The sequence below is a fragment of the Panthera uncia genome, chromosome E3 (assembly GCF_023721935.1).
Source record: "Panthera uncia isolate 11264 chromosome E3, Puncia_PCG_1.0, whole genome shotgun sequence".
NCBI classification, from domain to species: Eukaryota; Metazoa; Chordata; class Mammalia; order Carnivora; family Felidae; genus Panthera; species Panthera uncia.
Window position 1 is genome coordinate 27,512,813 of NC_064815.1, and position 14,037 is coordinate 27,526,849.

Here is a 14,037-nt window from a genome sequence, read left to right on the forward strand (position 1 = left end):
GCTCCTGGATAAGAAGAACAAATATTGTTAAAATGTCAATACTTCCCAAAGCAACCTACATATTCAATGCAATCCCTATCAAAATGACACCAGGATTCTTCACAGAACTAAAAAAAAACAATCCTAAAATTTGTATGGAACCAGAAAAGACCCCAAATAGCCAAAGCAATCTTGAAAAAGAAAACCAAAGCAGGAGGCATCACAATCCCAGACTTCAAGCTGTATTACAAAGCTATAATCATCAGGACAGTATGGTACTGGCACAAAAACAGACACCCAGATCAATGGAACAGAATAGAAACTCCAGAAATGGACCCACAAACGTATGGCCAACTAATCTTTGACAAAGCAGGAAAGAATATCCAATGGAATAAAGACAGTCTCTTTAGCAAGTGGTGCTGGGAAAACTGGACAGTGACATGCAGAAGAATGAACCTGAACCACTTTCTTACACCATACACAAAAAATAAACTCAAAATGGGTGAAAGACCTAAATGTAAGACAGGAAGCCATCAAAATCCTCGATGAGAAAGCAGGCAAAACTTCTTTGACCTTGGCTGCAGCAACTTCTTACTCAACACGTCTCCGGAAGCAAGGGAAACAAAAGCAAAAATGAACTATTGGGACTTCATCAAAATAAAAAGTTTTTATATGGTGAAGGAAACAATCGGCAAAACTAAAAGGCAACCGATGGAATGGGAGTAGATATTTGCAAATGATATATCAGATAAAAGGTTAGTATCCAAAATCTATAAAGAGCTTATCAATCTCAACACCCTTTAAACAAATAATCCAGTGAAGAAATGGGCAAAAGACATGAATAGACACTTCTCCAAAGAAGACATCCAGATGGCCAACAGACACATGAAAAAATGCCCCACATCACTCATCATGAGGGAAATACAAATCAAGACCACAATGAGATACCACCTCACACCTGTCAGAATGGCTAACATTAACAACTCAGGCAAAAACAGATGTTGATGAGGATGCAGAGCAGAGGATCTCTTGCATTGTTGGTGAGAATGCAAGCTGGTTCAGCCACTCTGGATAACAGTATGGAGGTTCCACAAAAAATTAAAATAGAACCACCCTACGACCCAGTAATTGCACACTAGGCATTTATCCAAGGGATACAGGTGTGCTGTTTTGAAGGGACACATACACCCCATAGTTTATAGCAGCACTATCAACAATAGCCAAAGTATGGAAAGAGCCCAAATGTCCATTGATGGATGAATGGATAAAGAAGATGTGGTCTATATATACAATGGAGTATTACTCGGCAATAAAAATGAATGAAATCTTGCCATCTGCAACTACGTGGATGGAACAGGAGGGTATTATGCTAAATGAAATTAGTCAGTCAGAGAAAGACAAATGTCATATGACTTCACTCATATGAGAACTTTAAGAGACAAAACAGATGAACATAAGAGCAGGGAAACAAAAATAATATAAAAACAGGGAGGGGGACAAAGCATAAGAGACTCATAAATATGGAGAACAAACATAGGGTTACTGTAGAGTGTGTGTGAGGAGGACTCTACACACTGTAGAGTGTGTGTGGGCTAAATGGGTAAGGGGCACTAAGGAATCTACTCCTGAAATCATTGTTGTACTATATGGTAACCAATTTGGATGTAAATTTAAAAATATATAATTTAAAAAAGAAAGAAAAAACAAAAACAAAGAATAGCCAAATTATGGAAAAAGCCCAAGTACCCATCCACTGGTGGATGGATAATCAAGAGGTGGTATATATATACACAATAGAATATTACTTGGTGATCACGAAGAATGAAATCTTGTCAATTGCAAAATGTGCATGTAACTAGAGTGTATTATGCTACGTGAAATAAGTCAGTCAGATAAAGACAAATATATGATTTCACTCACAGGTGGAATTAGGAATCAAAACATGAACATAGAGTAAGGGAAGGAAAAATAAGATAAAAACAGAGAGGGAGGCAAACCAGAAGATACTCTTAAATACAGAGAACAAACAGAGTTGCTGGAGGGGAAGTGCAGAGGGGATGGGCTAAAAGGCTGAGTGGCATTAAGGAGGGCACTTGTTGTGATGAGCACTGGGTGTTATATGTAAGTGATGAATCACTAAATTCTACTCCTGACACCACTACTATACTATATGTTAACTAACTAGAATTTAAATAAGTGAAATAAAAACATAAAATCAATATTAATGCAAAGAAATCAATAAAGGATAAAATAACATAATTTAAAATAAAGACATGTTCACTAGGTTAATTTTTTTTAATGTTTATTTATTTTTGAGAGAGAGAGACAGAGTGCGATCAGGGGAGGGGAAGAGAGAGGGAGACACAGAATCCAAAGCAGGTTCCAGGCTCTGAGCTGTCAGCACAGAGCCTGATGCAGGGCTTGAACCCACAAACGGAGATCATGAACTGAGCTGAAGTTGGACGCTAAACTGAGCCACCCAAGTGCTCCCTCCTTTTTTTTCACTAGGTTAATTTTGTGTAAGTAATTGACCCCAAAAAAATGGGAGAGAAAAAAATAAGAAAACCAGAGAATAATGTCAGGAATTCTACCATCTGACCAATAGAGGTTTCAGAACAGAGAATACATACAATGAAATAATTCAAGAAAATTTCCCACAACTGAAGAGCAAAAGTTTCCAGATTGAAAGTCCAATGCACTGCACCACTCACTACAGCCTTTGAACACAATGTGGTGAGTTAGATTTCAGTATAAATTTAATAAAAAAGATAAAATCAGAAATACAGTTCCTCAGCCACACTGGCCAAATTTCCAGTGCACAATACCCCCATGTTACTGGAGGCAACCATATTGGACAACACGGATACAGAACATTTGCATCATTGCAGAATGGTCTCTTGGACAACTCTGCCTAGAATAATGGATGACAGCAGATCCATGAAGGCACACCATCATAACATTTCTGTACACCAAGGACAAAAAGAAAACCCCAAATTCTTGCAGAAAGAGTGAGAGGAGCAAGACATAGGTTACATACAATGAATCAGAAACCAGAAGGGCAGGAATCTTCTCAGCAGTGATAGTACAGACAAGTCTCTATGTCTACAAGTTCATGGAGAAACATCTAGCCCACCTAGAATTCTATGCTCAAATCATCCATCAAGCATGAGGGTAGAGCAGAGATATATTCAGACATGGCATTCTTAAAAAAATTTCACTCTTCATCATTCTTCTAAAGGCTACAAGGAGATGGTCTCTACAGAAATGAGGGAGAAAACCAAGAAAGATCAGGCTGAGAAAACCAGTTTTGTTAAAACTACCATAGTACTGTTCAACTTTTTAAAGCATGTACATCTATAAATTTGAGTTTTGAATAAGATAAATTTTTAGAAGCCTCCATCAAGTATCAGCTCCTCCCAACCACCACTGGGGACAAGTGCTCCTTCTCTTGAATTAAAGCACTGAGACTGACCTTCTGCCACATTAAATCTGTCTACTCAAGGGTCTAACTTTTCCCCACCAATAGGGCACATCTTGGACTGATCCAGAGCAGTATCTAGGAAATGTTTGTGTATCTAAAGAAAAGCCAGGACCAGTCCTTCCTGCTGACCTTCTAGACATGTTTGAGGTTCAGACGAACCTCCTGATAGCAGGTGTTGGGAAATCCCCAAATGACAAAAAAAAAAATGAGAGGTACTGGTGGAGTCCATGTGCTATTTCCAATACGTGTTTCCCAAACAGCCTCAAGATATTTTACTGAAGGCCTACTGTGTGCTCAGCAGTGTGTAGGCCCTGAGAGGAAGGCAATGGGGCCAACATTATCCTCACAGTCATCTTTGCCTTTTGTGGGCTGGGGGTTCCATCTTATCAGTGAGACTAATGAGCTTGTCTGGATGCAGCACAGCATAAGGAGTGAGGCCACAGGTCATAGGGTTCCACCTTTTCCACCCTCTCATCTTGAGGAAGTCATTAACCTCTCTGTGTGTCAGTTTACTCAGAGGGATGTTAGGAAGATTAATGAGAAATCTGTAAAACTAAAGCCTTGAACTCCAACAGTGACAGTCTTTCCATTTCATCTTTGTTAATCAATAAATTGTGTTATGGTTCCAACTGCAGATATGAGAGACACAGTGCTTTTGAAAATACACAATGCTCAAAGAAAATGTAACTTTTTAATTTTTCAGAGATGACAGCATCAACACCGTGAGACCCTTCCTGGAGTAAGATTGGGGAGGGAGAATTTCTTGCCACCATAAAACAACTTCTTGGTCACTTGAGTAACAAGTTTTCTGAGTTCAGTCTTCTGACCCTGCTTCCCATAGCCCTTTCTCTGCTCCTCCCAGAATGTGCTCAGGATGTTTGGGGGTGTGACTTCTGGACTGGGAAAGTAGGCCTCAAACCCTCTCTCTGCCTGGGACTTACTGGTGACACCTGCTCCCTGCCCTGGTTCTACAGAGGGTCCTTGATGGTCTGCAGCTGTGTCCATGCTTCTATCAGGCCTGGGAGTTGCCCCTGATGACCCGGGCCCTTCTCACTGACACCTAGGACCCAGCCCCACCCTCAACCCAGCTTTAATGAGAGTGTATGTTCACTGCTTTCAGCCCCTAGCCCTCCTGTGACAGGCACCTGTAGGCCCACAGGCTGTCCACAGATCCTGGTATAGGCTGAATTGTATCCTCTCCAACTCTGTATGTTGAAGTGGTAACTGCTAGCAATTAAAAACATGACCATAGTTGGAAATGTCTTTAAAAAGGAAAAGAATGTTAAATGAGGTCACCAGCATGGGCCTTGATCCAACATGACTGGTGCCCTTATAAGAAGAGGAAGTCAGGACACAGACATCCATAGAGGGAAGACAATGTGAAGACACAGGGAGAAGTTGACCATCTGCAATCCATGGAGAGAGGCTGCAGAAGGAACCAACCTTGCTGACCCCTTGATCTTGTATTCCCAGCCTCCAGAATTGTGGAAGAATAAATTTCTGTTGTTGAAGCTCCCCAGTCTGTGGTATTTTGTTGCAACAGCCCAGCAAATTAATACTGATCCAATCTCATTGGGCTTGAACAAGGAATCTGGGGCACACTGATTATACAGTAATTATGTTTCTGTCTCTATGTCCAATGCAATTATGAGATCCTCCTGAAAGGGAGCCATAACTTCCTTATTTCTATATTTTTGGAGGCTAAGAGGGTTATAGCTGGTGTAATTTTGAAGCAACACAAGAATTATGGAATAATCTTTTTGAACAAACACCTTCAAATTTCAGTAAGGTGGAGAGTGCAAAGTTCGTATTACTCTGCAAATAGACCAATTAATTAATCATGAGCACCAGTTGTTGTGGCATAACACAAAGGGTCATGAGGCTTAATGATGTAAACCCCTTTCAAGTCACTGGAAAAGGAAGGGTCAAGCTTTAGCCAATGTGGCCACAGCCATGACAACATTGACACCTGGAGGAGCTGGCTTTTAGTCCAGTGCTTCCTTCTTGCTCTTAATTCAAGATAAGTCAATTTGCCAAAAAGCAAGATATTAGACCTCACATATTCCATCACTCTCATTTCTCTGTCAGAGACAGAGACATAGTTCAATAAAAATAGAACACTAGTGTGGGCTTATGGGAAAGCCACCACAGCACCGATGTGCCCGCAGAATCGGGGCAGTGGGGGGAGGGGCAAAGAAAGGACAATGCAGGAGATGGGCAGGTGTCATGGCACAGCATAAGTCCTGATATAAATTAGTGAAGTGTGTTTACAGGAAAACCCTCTTCTTCATATCATAGGCTTAGGGGTAGAGGAAGAACTGAAACTCAGTATCTTCAGGAATCTAGTGACTGAGTCATTCAGCAAGCTGGCTCTTCAGCAAATAGATTTGTGCTAAACTGGGCGATTTCCATCGCTTCTCCAGCTGACAAGAGCCTGCACAGCAAGTATGAATCTCAGTGACGTTGGCCAGCACTGTAGGTGGCTCACCTCATGTCTGGTATCATGTCAGAGCATCATCTGCATTAACATCTTTGATCATTACAAAAACCCCACGGTAGATGCATCACTGCATCACAGGTGGGGAAACTGAGTCTCCCCAGCATTGAATAACTAGATCCTCCAAACTTTAGGTGGCAGAGATGGCTAATGAATCCAGGAGAGTCTGCACCTCAATCAGCACAGCCTAATGCCAGCAGTAATCTTCAGCCTCCCAGAGAACAACTGCTGGGACCCTGACTCTTTATATATGTATAGACACACTACATATGTATTCACACAGACACACACACACACACACACACACACACACACACACATACCTGTATACATACCTGTATACACACACATACACATATGGACACAGACATACTTCCACCACCACTACCACCACCACCACCACCTGCTCCCTGCCCAGCAAACCCAGCTGACAGTCATGCTCCTGGACAGTCTGCAGAGTTTCCTGCTGCAACCATCCAAGATGTTCCAGCTCCTCGATCTCTATTAGTTTTGCTCTGTAACAAATTACCCTAAAACACAGTGGCATAAAATGATGATCTCATTATCTTGGAATCTGTGGGTGAGGAATTCAAAAGTGATTTAGCTCAGTGTTTCTGACCTGAGTCTCTCATGAGGCTACAGCCAAGCTGTTGGCTGGGGCTGCCGTCATCTACACATTGGACTGAGCTGGATATCCTACATCAAAGGTAGCTCACTTGTGAGGCTGGCTGGTCAGCACTGATTGTGGCAGGTCTCAGGTCCATGCCACATGGCCACTTAACAATCCTCACAACATAGCAGCTGGCGTTCCCTAGAGAGAGGGGCAAGGTGGAAGCATCTTCATCTCTTATGACTCAGCTCCAGAAGCCACACACTCTCAGCCCCACAATATCCTCCTGGTTTCATAGGCCAGCCCTGTTCACGGGGCAGAGACTACACACCAGTAGGAGGGAGACACTGGGGAACTCTTCAAAGCTGGCTACCCCCCACGGCTACAATGTTGCCCTACTGAGAGGCATGCTGGAGCCCTTGGTGCCTTGGTGCCCAGGAGGCCCAGCATGTGACAGGGGCTCAGTAAAGTCAGTACTTTCCTTTCTTCCCTTTGTCCTGACCCATGGGACTCCAAGGGCCAGCCCTGCTTAGACTTCATCACTTTTTTCTCTGAGCTCACCCACAACCCCACAGTTGCCTCCACAATTCATAGGAACTGTAAGATGGTGACTTCCTCTAGATTCCCACAATAGTCGTCTCTCTTCCACTGTAGTGAAGGAGGGATATTCCAATGATTTAATGTAGTGTGACAGATCACCCCAAAGGATTAAACAATCTATTTTGCCCATGAATCTGGGGTTGACCAGATTCAGGTGGGCAGCTCTTGTTTCGGGGTCTCATGTGGTTGCAGACAGACTGGTGCTGAAGTCATCCTGAAGGCTCTGTTCATATATCTGCATATCTGCATTGGAGAGACTCAAACAGCTGGGGGCTGAATACCAGAGGCTCCTCAGACATTTCTTTCTTTATAGATACATTCACAGATGATAGGTAGATAGATAGATAGATATGATTGACAGATGGGATAGATAGATTAGATAGATAGATAGATAGATAGATAGATGGAATAGATAGATACACATGACAGATAAATAGGTACATATGGATAGATGATAAAGAGATATAACGGGTAAATAGATGATAGATAGAATCCTATATACTTACATACAGACTTATAATACTACACTTACAAAAAATGTATTAGCATCTTCACACAAGATTACTTGGATTGAAAAAATTCTTGGCCTAAAGGAGTGAATATGGAAGTTCACATACTCAACAGGGCTTTCCAGCCCCATGGACACTCACCTACTCTGCAGAAGTCAGTCTGTCACAGGAGAGAAAACAAATCTCTAAATTAGCTAATGTTGACTTGGCATTTCCAGGTCCTGCCTATTTTTGACCCCTGAAGAGATAATCACATCTCATCCTAGCTTTTCATGCATCCTGGACACTGAACAGCCCGGACATGACCAGACAGACTGGTCGGAACTCTGGCACCAGAAAAGCAATCTTAAGGGAGGACTGGAGAAAGCCCACTGAATGCAGTGGGAAGGTTTCCCTCCTGTCACTGCAGTGCAGACCTGCCCTCAAGACCATCCATGCTTAGTTGTGATGACTCTTAGCTTTTAAAATGAAAACTGCCAGTTGTTTGACCACATACAAGGGTGTTATTTGGGAAAAAAAGAGAATTGCAATCCAGGACAAACAAGCTGTAGCAAAACTTAGGCCAAGTTTGAAGAATGAAGATGAGGTACACTTTTTTTCAGAAAAGGGGAGGCTGGGAAGGGGGTTATAAACTGAAGTGCATGGAGTAACCTGGGAGTTTGAAGTGTGGTGTCTTCTCATTGGCAGAGTTCTTGTTGTGGAGAAGGGTTGCTGGGTTATAGTGACAAGGGAAGCCCTTCTTCCTGCAGCTGGGATAATAAAGTAGTGCAAGGTCAAGTCCATCTCTTCCAGTTGGGTCTGAGTGGTAGGGTGTGACAGTGCCCCCTGCCAAACCTCCCCACTCCTTTTCAGTGGGGGTCACATGATTAATTTTCACATGACAAAGACACTTCTAGAATGGGGTTGTTGATATTGCTCTTTGGAAAATTCCTGAACAGCATCAGCTGACACACCACTAACTTCATAGTTAAAGCTCTCTGAATAATGTATGTGATTACTTTCTAAAATGGCAGATTGAAGCTGGAGTTGACAAGGCTGGAGCCCAAATGTCAAAGCCAACATGGCCTCCTAAGGACTGAAGATAATACAGCCATGAAGGTAATAGCTGACATTGATTACATGCTCGTTGCGTGCCCCCTGGTCTGTGCCCTAAGTACCTCACACACACATCATCTGATTCCATCATCACTTCAGATAGGCACTGGCATTACCCCCCTGTTTTATAGACTCTGAGGCACTAAGTACCAAGGCAGTAAGGTGTTAAGTAATTAGTTCAAGGTCCCACATACGAGTGTCTTTAGAGGTGGAAGGCCCAAGCCCTGTGGGCCCAGTTATGCAAAGAGGCACCTTTTTCTCATTTACCCAAAGCCATAGATTGGTCAAGACTCAAACTGACTGAGCTGGGATTCAAACCCCAGAGGCTCCAGCTTCAGAGCTTCCCATCTCCCAATTACTGTGTGATGCTGCCTCCTGTACTAAATAAGTGTACAAGTGAGACTAAGGCAAGGGAGGGGGAGAGCTGTGTAGCCCAAAGTGTTTTTGTGACCCTCTGTTCTTAAAAACAAGCACAAGCTTCTAGAAGAGTCTGTTTCAAGAACTATGTTCCTGACCAATCTCAGAGTAAATGCTGAAGTGATATTTCATAATCTACTGTAATTCCTACAAAAAATTCTCCATCAAAGTCAGGGCATGGACACTGACACATTACTGCCATGTAACTGTTAGAACCCTTAATTCCCCCACTGTTCCCATAATGTCCTTCATAGCAAAGGACCTAACCCATGCATTGATTTTCCATGTCACCCCTCTTTAGTCTCTGTAGTTCAGTCTGGAACACTTCCTTAGTGTGTCTCTGGCTTTTTTTGAAAGCAAAATTCCAGCTAGTCAAGGTGAAGAACTCATTGGTTTTATTAAGCAATTCATTAATTGGTAGCATCCACCTGACAGGCAGACAGATGCTCCCAGGAGGTGTACAAGATGCAGGGTTTTAGAGGAAGGAGGGTGGGGCAGGAAGTGCTTGAAAGGAAAATTGTTTCAGGACAGGACCCCTTCTCTGGGGGAAGGACCCACAGGTTTCTATCTTGCATATGACTCACTAGTGCCTGTCTGGAAATTTCAGCCAGACTGTTAAAAGGTCACCTTCCTAGGATAGGTTGAACTCTTATTAGTCTTGGTTTACTGTGAGCTGGGGTTGGCAGGCAAGTGACTCCAATATGGGCTTGTTTCTCCTCCTCCTCCTCCTTCTCCTCCTCCTCTTCCCCCTCCTCCTCCTCCTTCTTCTTCTTTTCTTCTTCTAAATCACTTTCATGACCTTGACTTTGTTGAAGATTGCACACCAGGTACAGATTAGGAGTAGATATTCCTATTTGGGTTTGTCTGACTTTTTTCAGGATTTCTTTCAAGTTTGTCTCTTTGGCAAGAATATCCCAGAGGTGACACCGAGTTCTTCTTAATGCATCTTATCATGTGACCTGTCATCACTTCTTCCTGTTCCTGATAATGCTCACTCATTCACAAGGTCTCTGCTCTGTGACCTGCTCTTTCCTTCTGGCAACTCATGGGTGTTTGAGCGGTAGTACTTTGAAACCACATCAGTGTCCTCATCAATTGTAATCAATCCTGTATTTATTACACCTGTGGGTATTCGTGTCTTCCTATTTTATTCAATGGGTCTTAATCCCTTCCTATTGTTAGTTTTCCTGATGTCTAAATTGTGCCTGACTGGTCGGTGAAGCCCCTCAGGCTGGCTCCTTATCTTGTGGACATGTCCCAATCACTGGGCAGGACAAGATGCTCCAGGCTCATCATGTGCTCCCCCAGCCTGGAATTGGCCATTTCTCTGAAAAACCCTAGTCTTTTCAGTGGAAAATTATGCTTATAAGCCAAGATCTGGGCACAAACTGTGTTCAATGCTCTAACAGTGTTACTGTTTCTAAGAACTGTCTGTCAGACAGGTAGGGGATATGTGTTTTCATACAGGCACACACATCTATTTATATCAATCTACTTATCATCTATCTCTCTAGAAAAGCAGGATTTTTCACTGATACATTCAGTTCCAATCTCTGAATACATAATCTCATTCTGGTTTTCTCCCTTTCCATCAGTGACTCTCTTCTCCAACAGTAAGAAACCTGGCTTCTATTTATCCTTAATATATTTACTCCCTTAATCAATTCCCCTTTATGTAACTAATAGCCATTCCATACCTAACACTCACGGATACCCCCCTCATATTACTTGGGTTGTCCACACCATATTTAGGCTCTGGCTTTGGACTAGGCTATCCCTCTGTGTGGACACCCTTCTCACTGAGCTTGGGCTTCCACACTCATGGCAGGCTGCTTCTTCATGTGGACACCCTCCCTATGCTATTCTGTCTCTGTCTTGGAGTCACTGTGCCTCCATTCTCTGTCCCTGATGCCCAATGTGTGGCTGCCAATCTGGCTGTTCTTCACCTATTGGCTTTAGGACTGAGTTATCCAGGAAGGACAGGCAATGGAAGAGAAGAGAGAGGAGGGAGGGGCTACTGGGTGGCTCAGTCAGTTAAGCATCCAGCTCCTGATTTTGGCTCAGGTCATGATCTCATGGTTTGTGAGATCAATCCCTGTGTCAGGCTCTGAACTGACAGCTTGGAGCCTGATTGGGATTCTCTCTCTCTCTCTCTCTCTCTCTCTCTCCCTCCCTCCCTCCCTCCCTCCCTCCCTCCTTCCCTCCCCTGTGCATACGTTCTCTCTCTCTCAATATAAATAAATGAACTTAAAAAAAAAAGAGAGTGGAGAAGGGAAAGAAGGGTGGGGTGTGGAGGGAAGGAAAAGCAGAATCCTGTGTAGTTTCTGATACCAACTGAAATGGACAAATACTTTTAGCTTTTCTGTCCAATCAACTAACCAATCAACCACCTCTTGTTCAATGTTCATTGTGTCAGGACATTTGAGAACTGAGGCTGGAACATGAAGAGAAAATATGTTCCCTGTCTAACAGAACATCAGGGAAGATGAGATAAAAACATTAAAATACAACTAATAATAATACTAACTACCTCAATTGAATGTTATAAAAAACATGTGCTCTAAAAACAGTACAACTAAATTATGAATATACTTTCAATACACTTTATGAGCAGTGGGTAAAGTCACAGTGGATCGATCAACTCTCACCTATCTTAACATATTATGTTGGAGTTCTAAACAATCCCACCCACTCAGTGATTGTGATGGTGAAAAACATTCAGTCACTGGCTCTCACGCATCAGTTGTACAATTCCCTCTGTATGTGCAAGAAGGTATCAGTTAATACTTTTGTAAAGAGATGTTTATTGACATGATCAGTGTCATACTTAATATAGAATATTGAAAATGAGACATGTGATATGTCACTACAACAACTACTACAAAAATTCTTGTTTCATGAAAGTTTGTTGATAAAATTGTTGAGAAATTTTTATTCTTGATCAGTGCTTAGGGAAGTAGATGGTATAACTGGGGGTGGTCTATGGGAGCCAGATAGGCTGAGTCTACATGTCTGGCACTTATTAGTCACCTCCTTTACTCTCCACAAGATATAATGCTCCACACAGAGACTGAGAAAGCTATGGAATCTCTAGTCATCCAACACAGGCACTTCATGAAGCCCATCTTCATTTCTGGGTTGTACTCACAAAGTAAATGGAGGCCTCTGGTATTCTGGGACACAGGTTCTTGAAGAACAAAGGGGAAGTCCTTAGGGAAAGTCAAGCTCAATTCACACTCCCATCTCTCAGCTCAACCTTGAGAACAATGGGTTTTTCTGGTTGAATAATACTTAGAGCGTTTAATTTCGGTGGGATCTGCAAAAGTTAAAAATCATATGAAAACCAACAAATGAAGCCCTACTGACAATAGAAGCAAAGCAGGCAAGATACATGAAGGAGAGTAAGAGTTTAAACATATAAATACTACTTTTATATTAATATATCTCATATTCCTTAAACTTTGTAAGCTGTCAAGACCAGAGTATGGAAACATTCATCCATCATTCACTCAAAAGAATATCTACTGAGTGTCTACTCTGTACCAGGCTGGACACAAACTCATGTTGTTTTGTATTCTTTTTTGATTTAAATTTTAAGTAAAAGGATGAGCATTTAAAACTTAAAACAGGTTCTTAGCCATTATGGCAACCATTTGAAAAGTGATACAGTTAGTTTTGTGTATGTTGAGTTTGCAAGACCATCTTGAATGGATATTACACATTTTATTGTATGGCCATCCTCAATGCTAAATATCCTATTGCTTCTCCCAGTAGGAATATACATTCATGATGGCCCCATTGCCTATAAATGGAGCAAAGCTTGACTGGGGCAGGGCTCATGGAATGTGGTGCCAAGTAGCCAGGATGGTCTGGACCATGGGAGTCCTTCACATCTGGCAGACTTGCTTCCCACCATTGATTCTCAACCTCACTTGCACATGAGAAGCAATGAGGGCACTTTTATTTTTTTTATTTTTTTCAATATATGAAATTTATTGTCTAATTGGTTTCCATACAACACCCAGTGCTCATCCCAAAAGGTGCCCTCCTCAATACCCATCACCCACCCTCCCCTCCCTCCCACCCCCCATCAACCCTCAGTTTGTTCTCAGGTTTTGAGTCTCTTATGCTTTGGCTCTCTCCCACTCTAACCTCTTTTTTTTTTCCTTCCCCTCCCCCATGGGTTTCTGTTAAGTTTCTCAGGACCCACATAAGAGTGAAAACATATGGTATCTGTCTTTCTCTGTATGGCTTATTTCACTTAGCATCACACTCTCCAGTTCCATCCACGTTGCTACAAAGGGCCATATTTCATTCTTTCTCGTTGCCACGTAGTATTCCATTGTGTATATAAACCACAATTTCTTTATCCATTCATCAGTTGATGGACATTTAGGCTCTTTCCACAATTTGGCTATTGTTGAGAGTGCTGCTATAAACATTGGGGTACAAGGGCCCCTGTGCATCAGTACTCCTGTATCCCTTGGGTAAATTCCTAGCAGTGCTATTGCTGGGTCATAGGGTAGGTCTATTTTTAATTTTCTGAGGAACCTCCACACTGTTATCCAGAGTGGCTGCACCAATTTGCATTCCCACCAACAGTGCAAGAGGGTTCCCGTTTCTCCACATCCTCTCCAGCATCTATAGTCTCCTGATTTGTTCATTTTGGCCACTCTGACTGGCGTGAGGTGATATCTGAGTGTGGTTTTGATTTGTATTTCCCTGATGAGGAGTGACATTGAGCATCTTTTCATGTGCCTGTTGGCCATCCGGATGTCTTCTTTAGAGAAGTGTCTATTCATGTTTTCTGCCCATTTCTTCACTGGGTTATTTGTTTTTCGGGTGTGGA

General features: G+C 42.4%; 1 protein-coding gene across 3 annotated transcripts in view; it reads right to left on the reverse strand.

The window, feature by feature from the left end:
- Positions 1–11,972: 11,972 nt before the first annotated feature.
- Positions 11,973–14,037, reverse strand: part of LOC125928549 (cytochrome P450 3A12) — a 134,677-nt gene continuing 132,612 nt past the window's right edge. For all 3 annotated transcript variants that reach the window (XM_049639274.1, XM_049639273.1, XM_049639277.1), the window contains exon 13: positions 11,973–12,504. In XM_049639274.1, the coding sequence (XP_049495231.1) occupies positions 12,415–12,504 (90 nt within the window). In that variant the 3' untranslated portion in view covers positions 11,973–12,414. The remainder of the gene's footprint in view (positions 12,505–14,037) is intronic.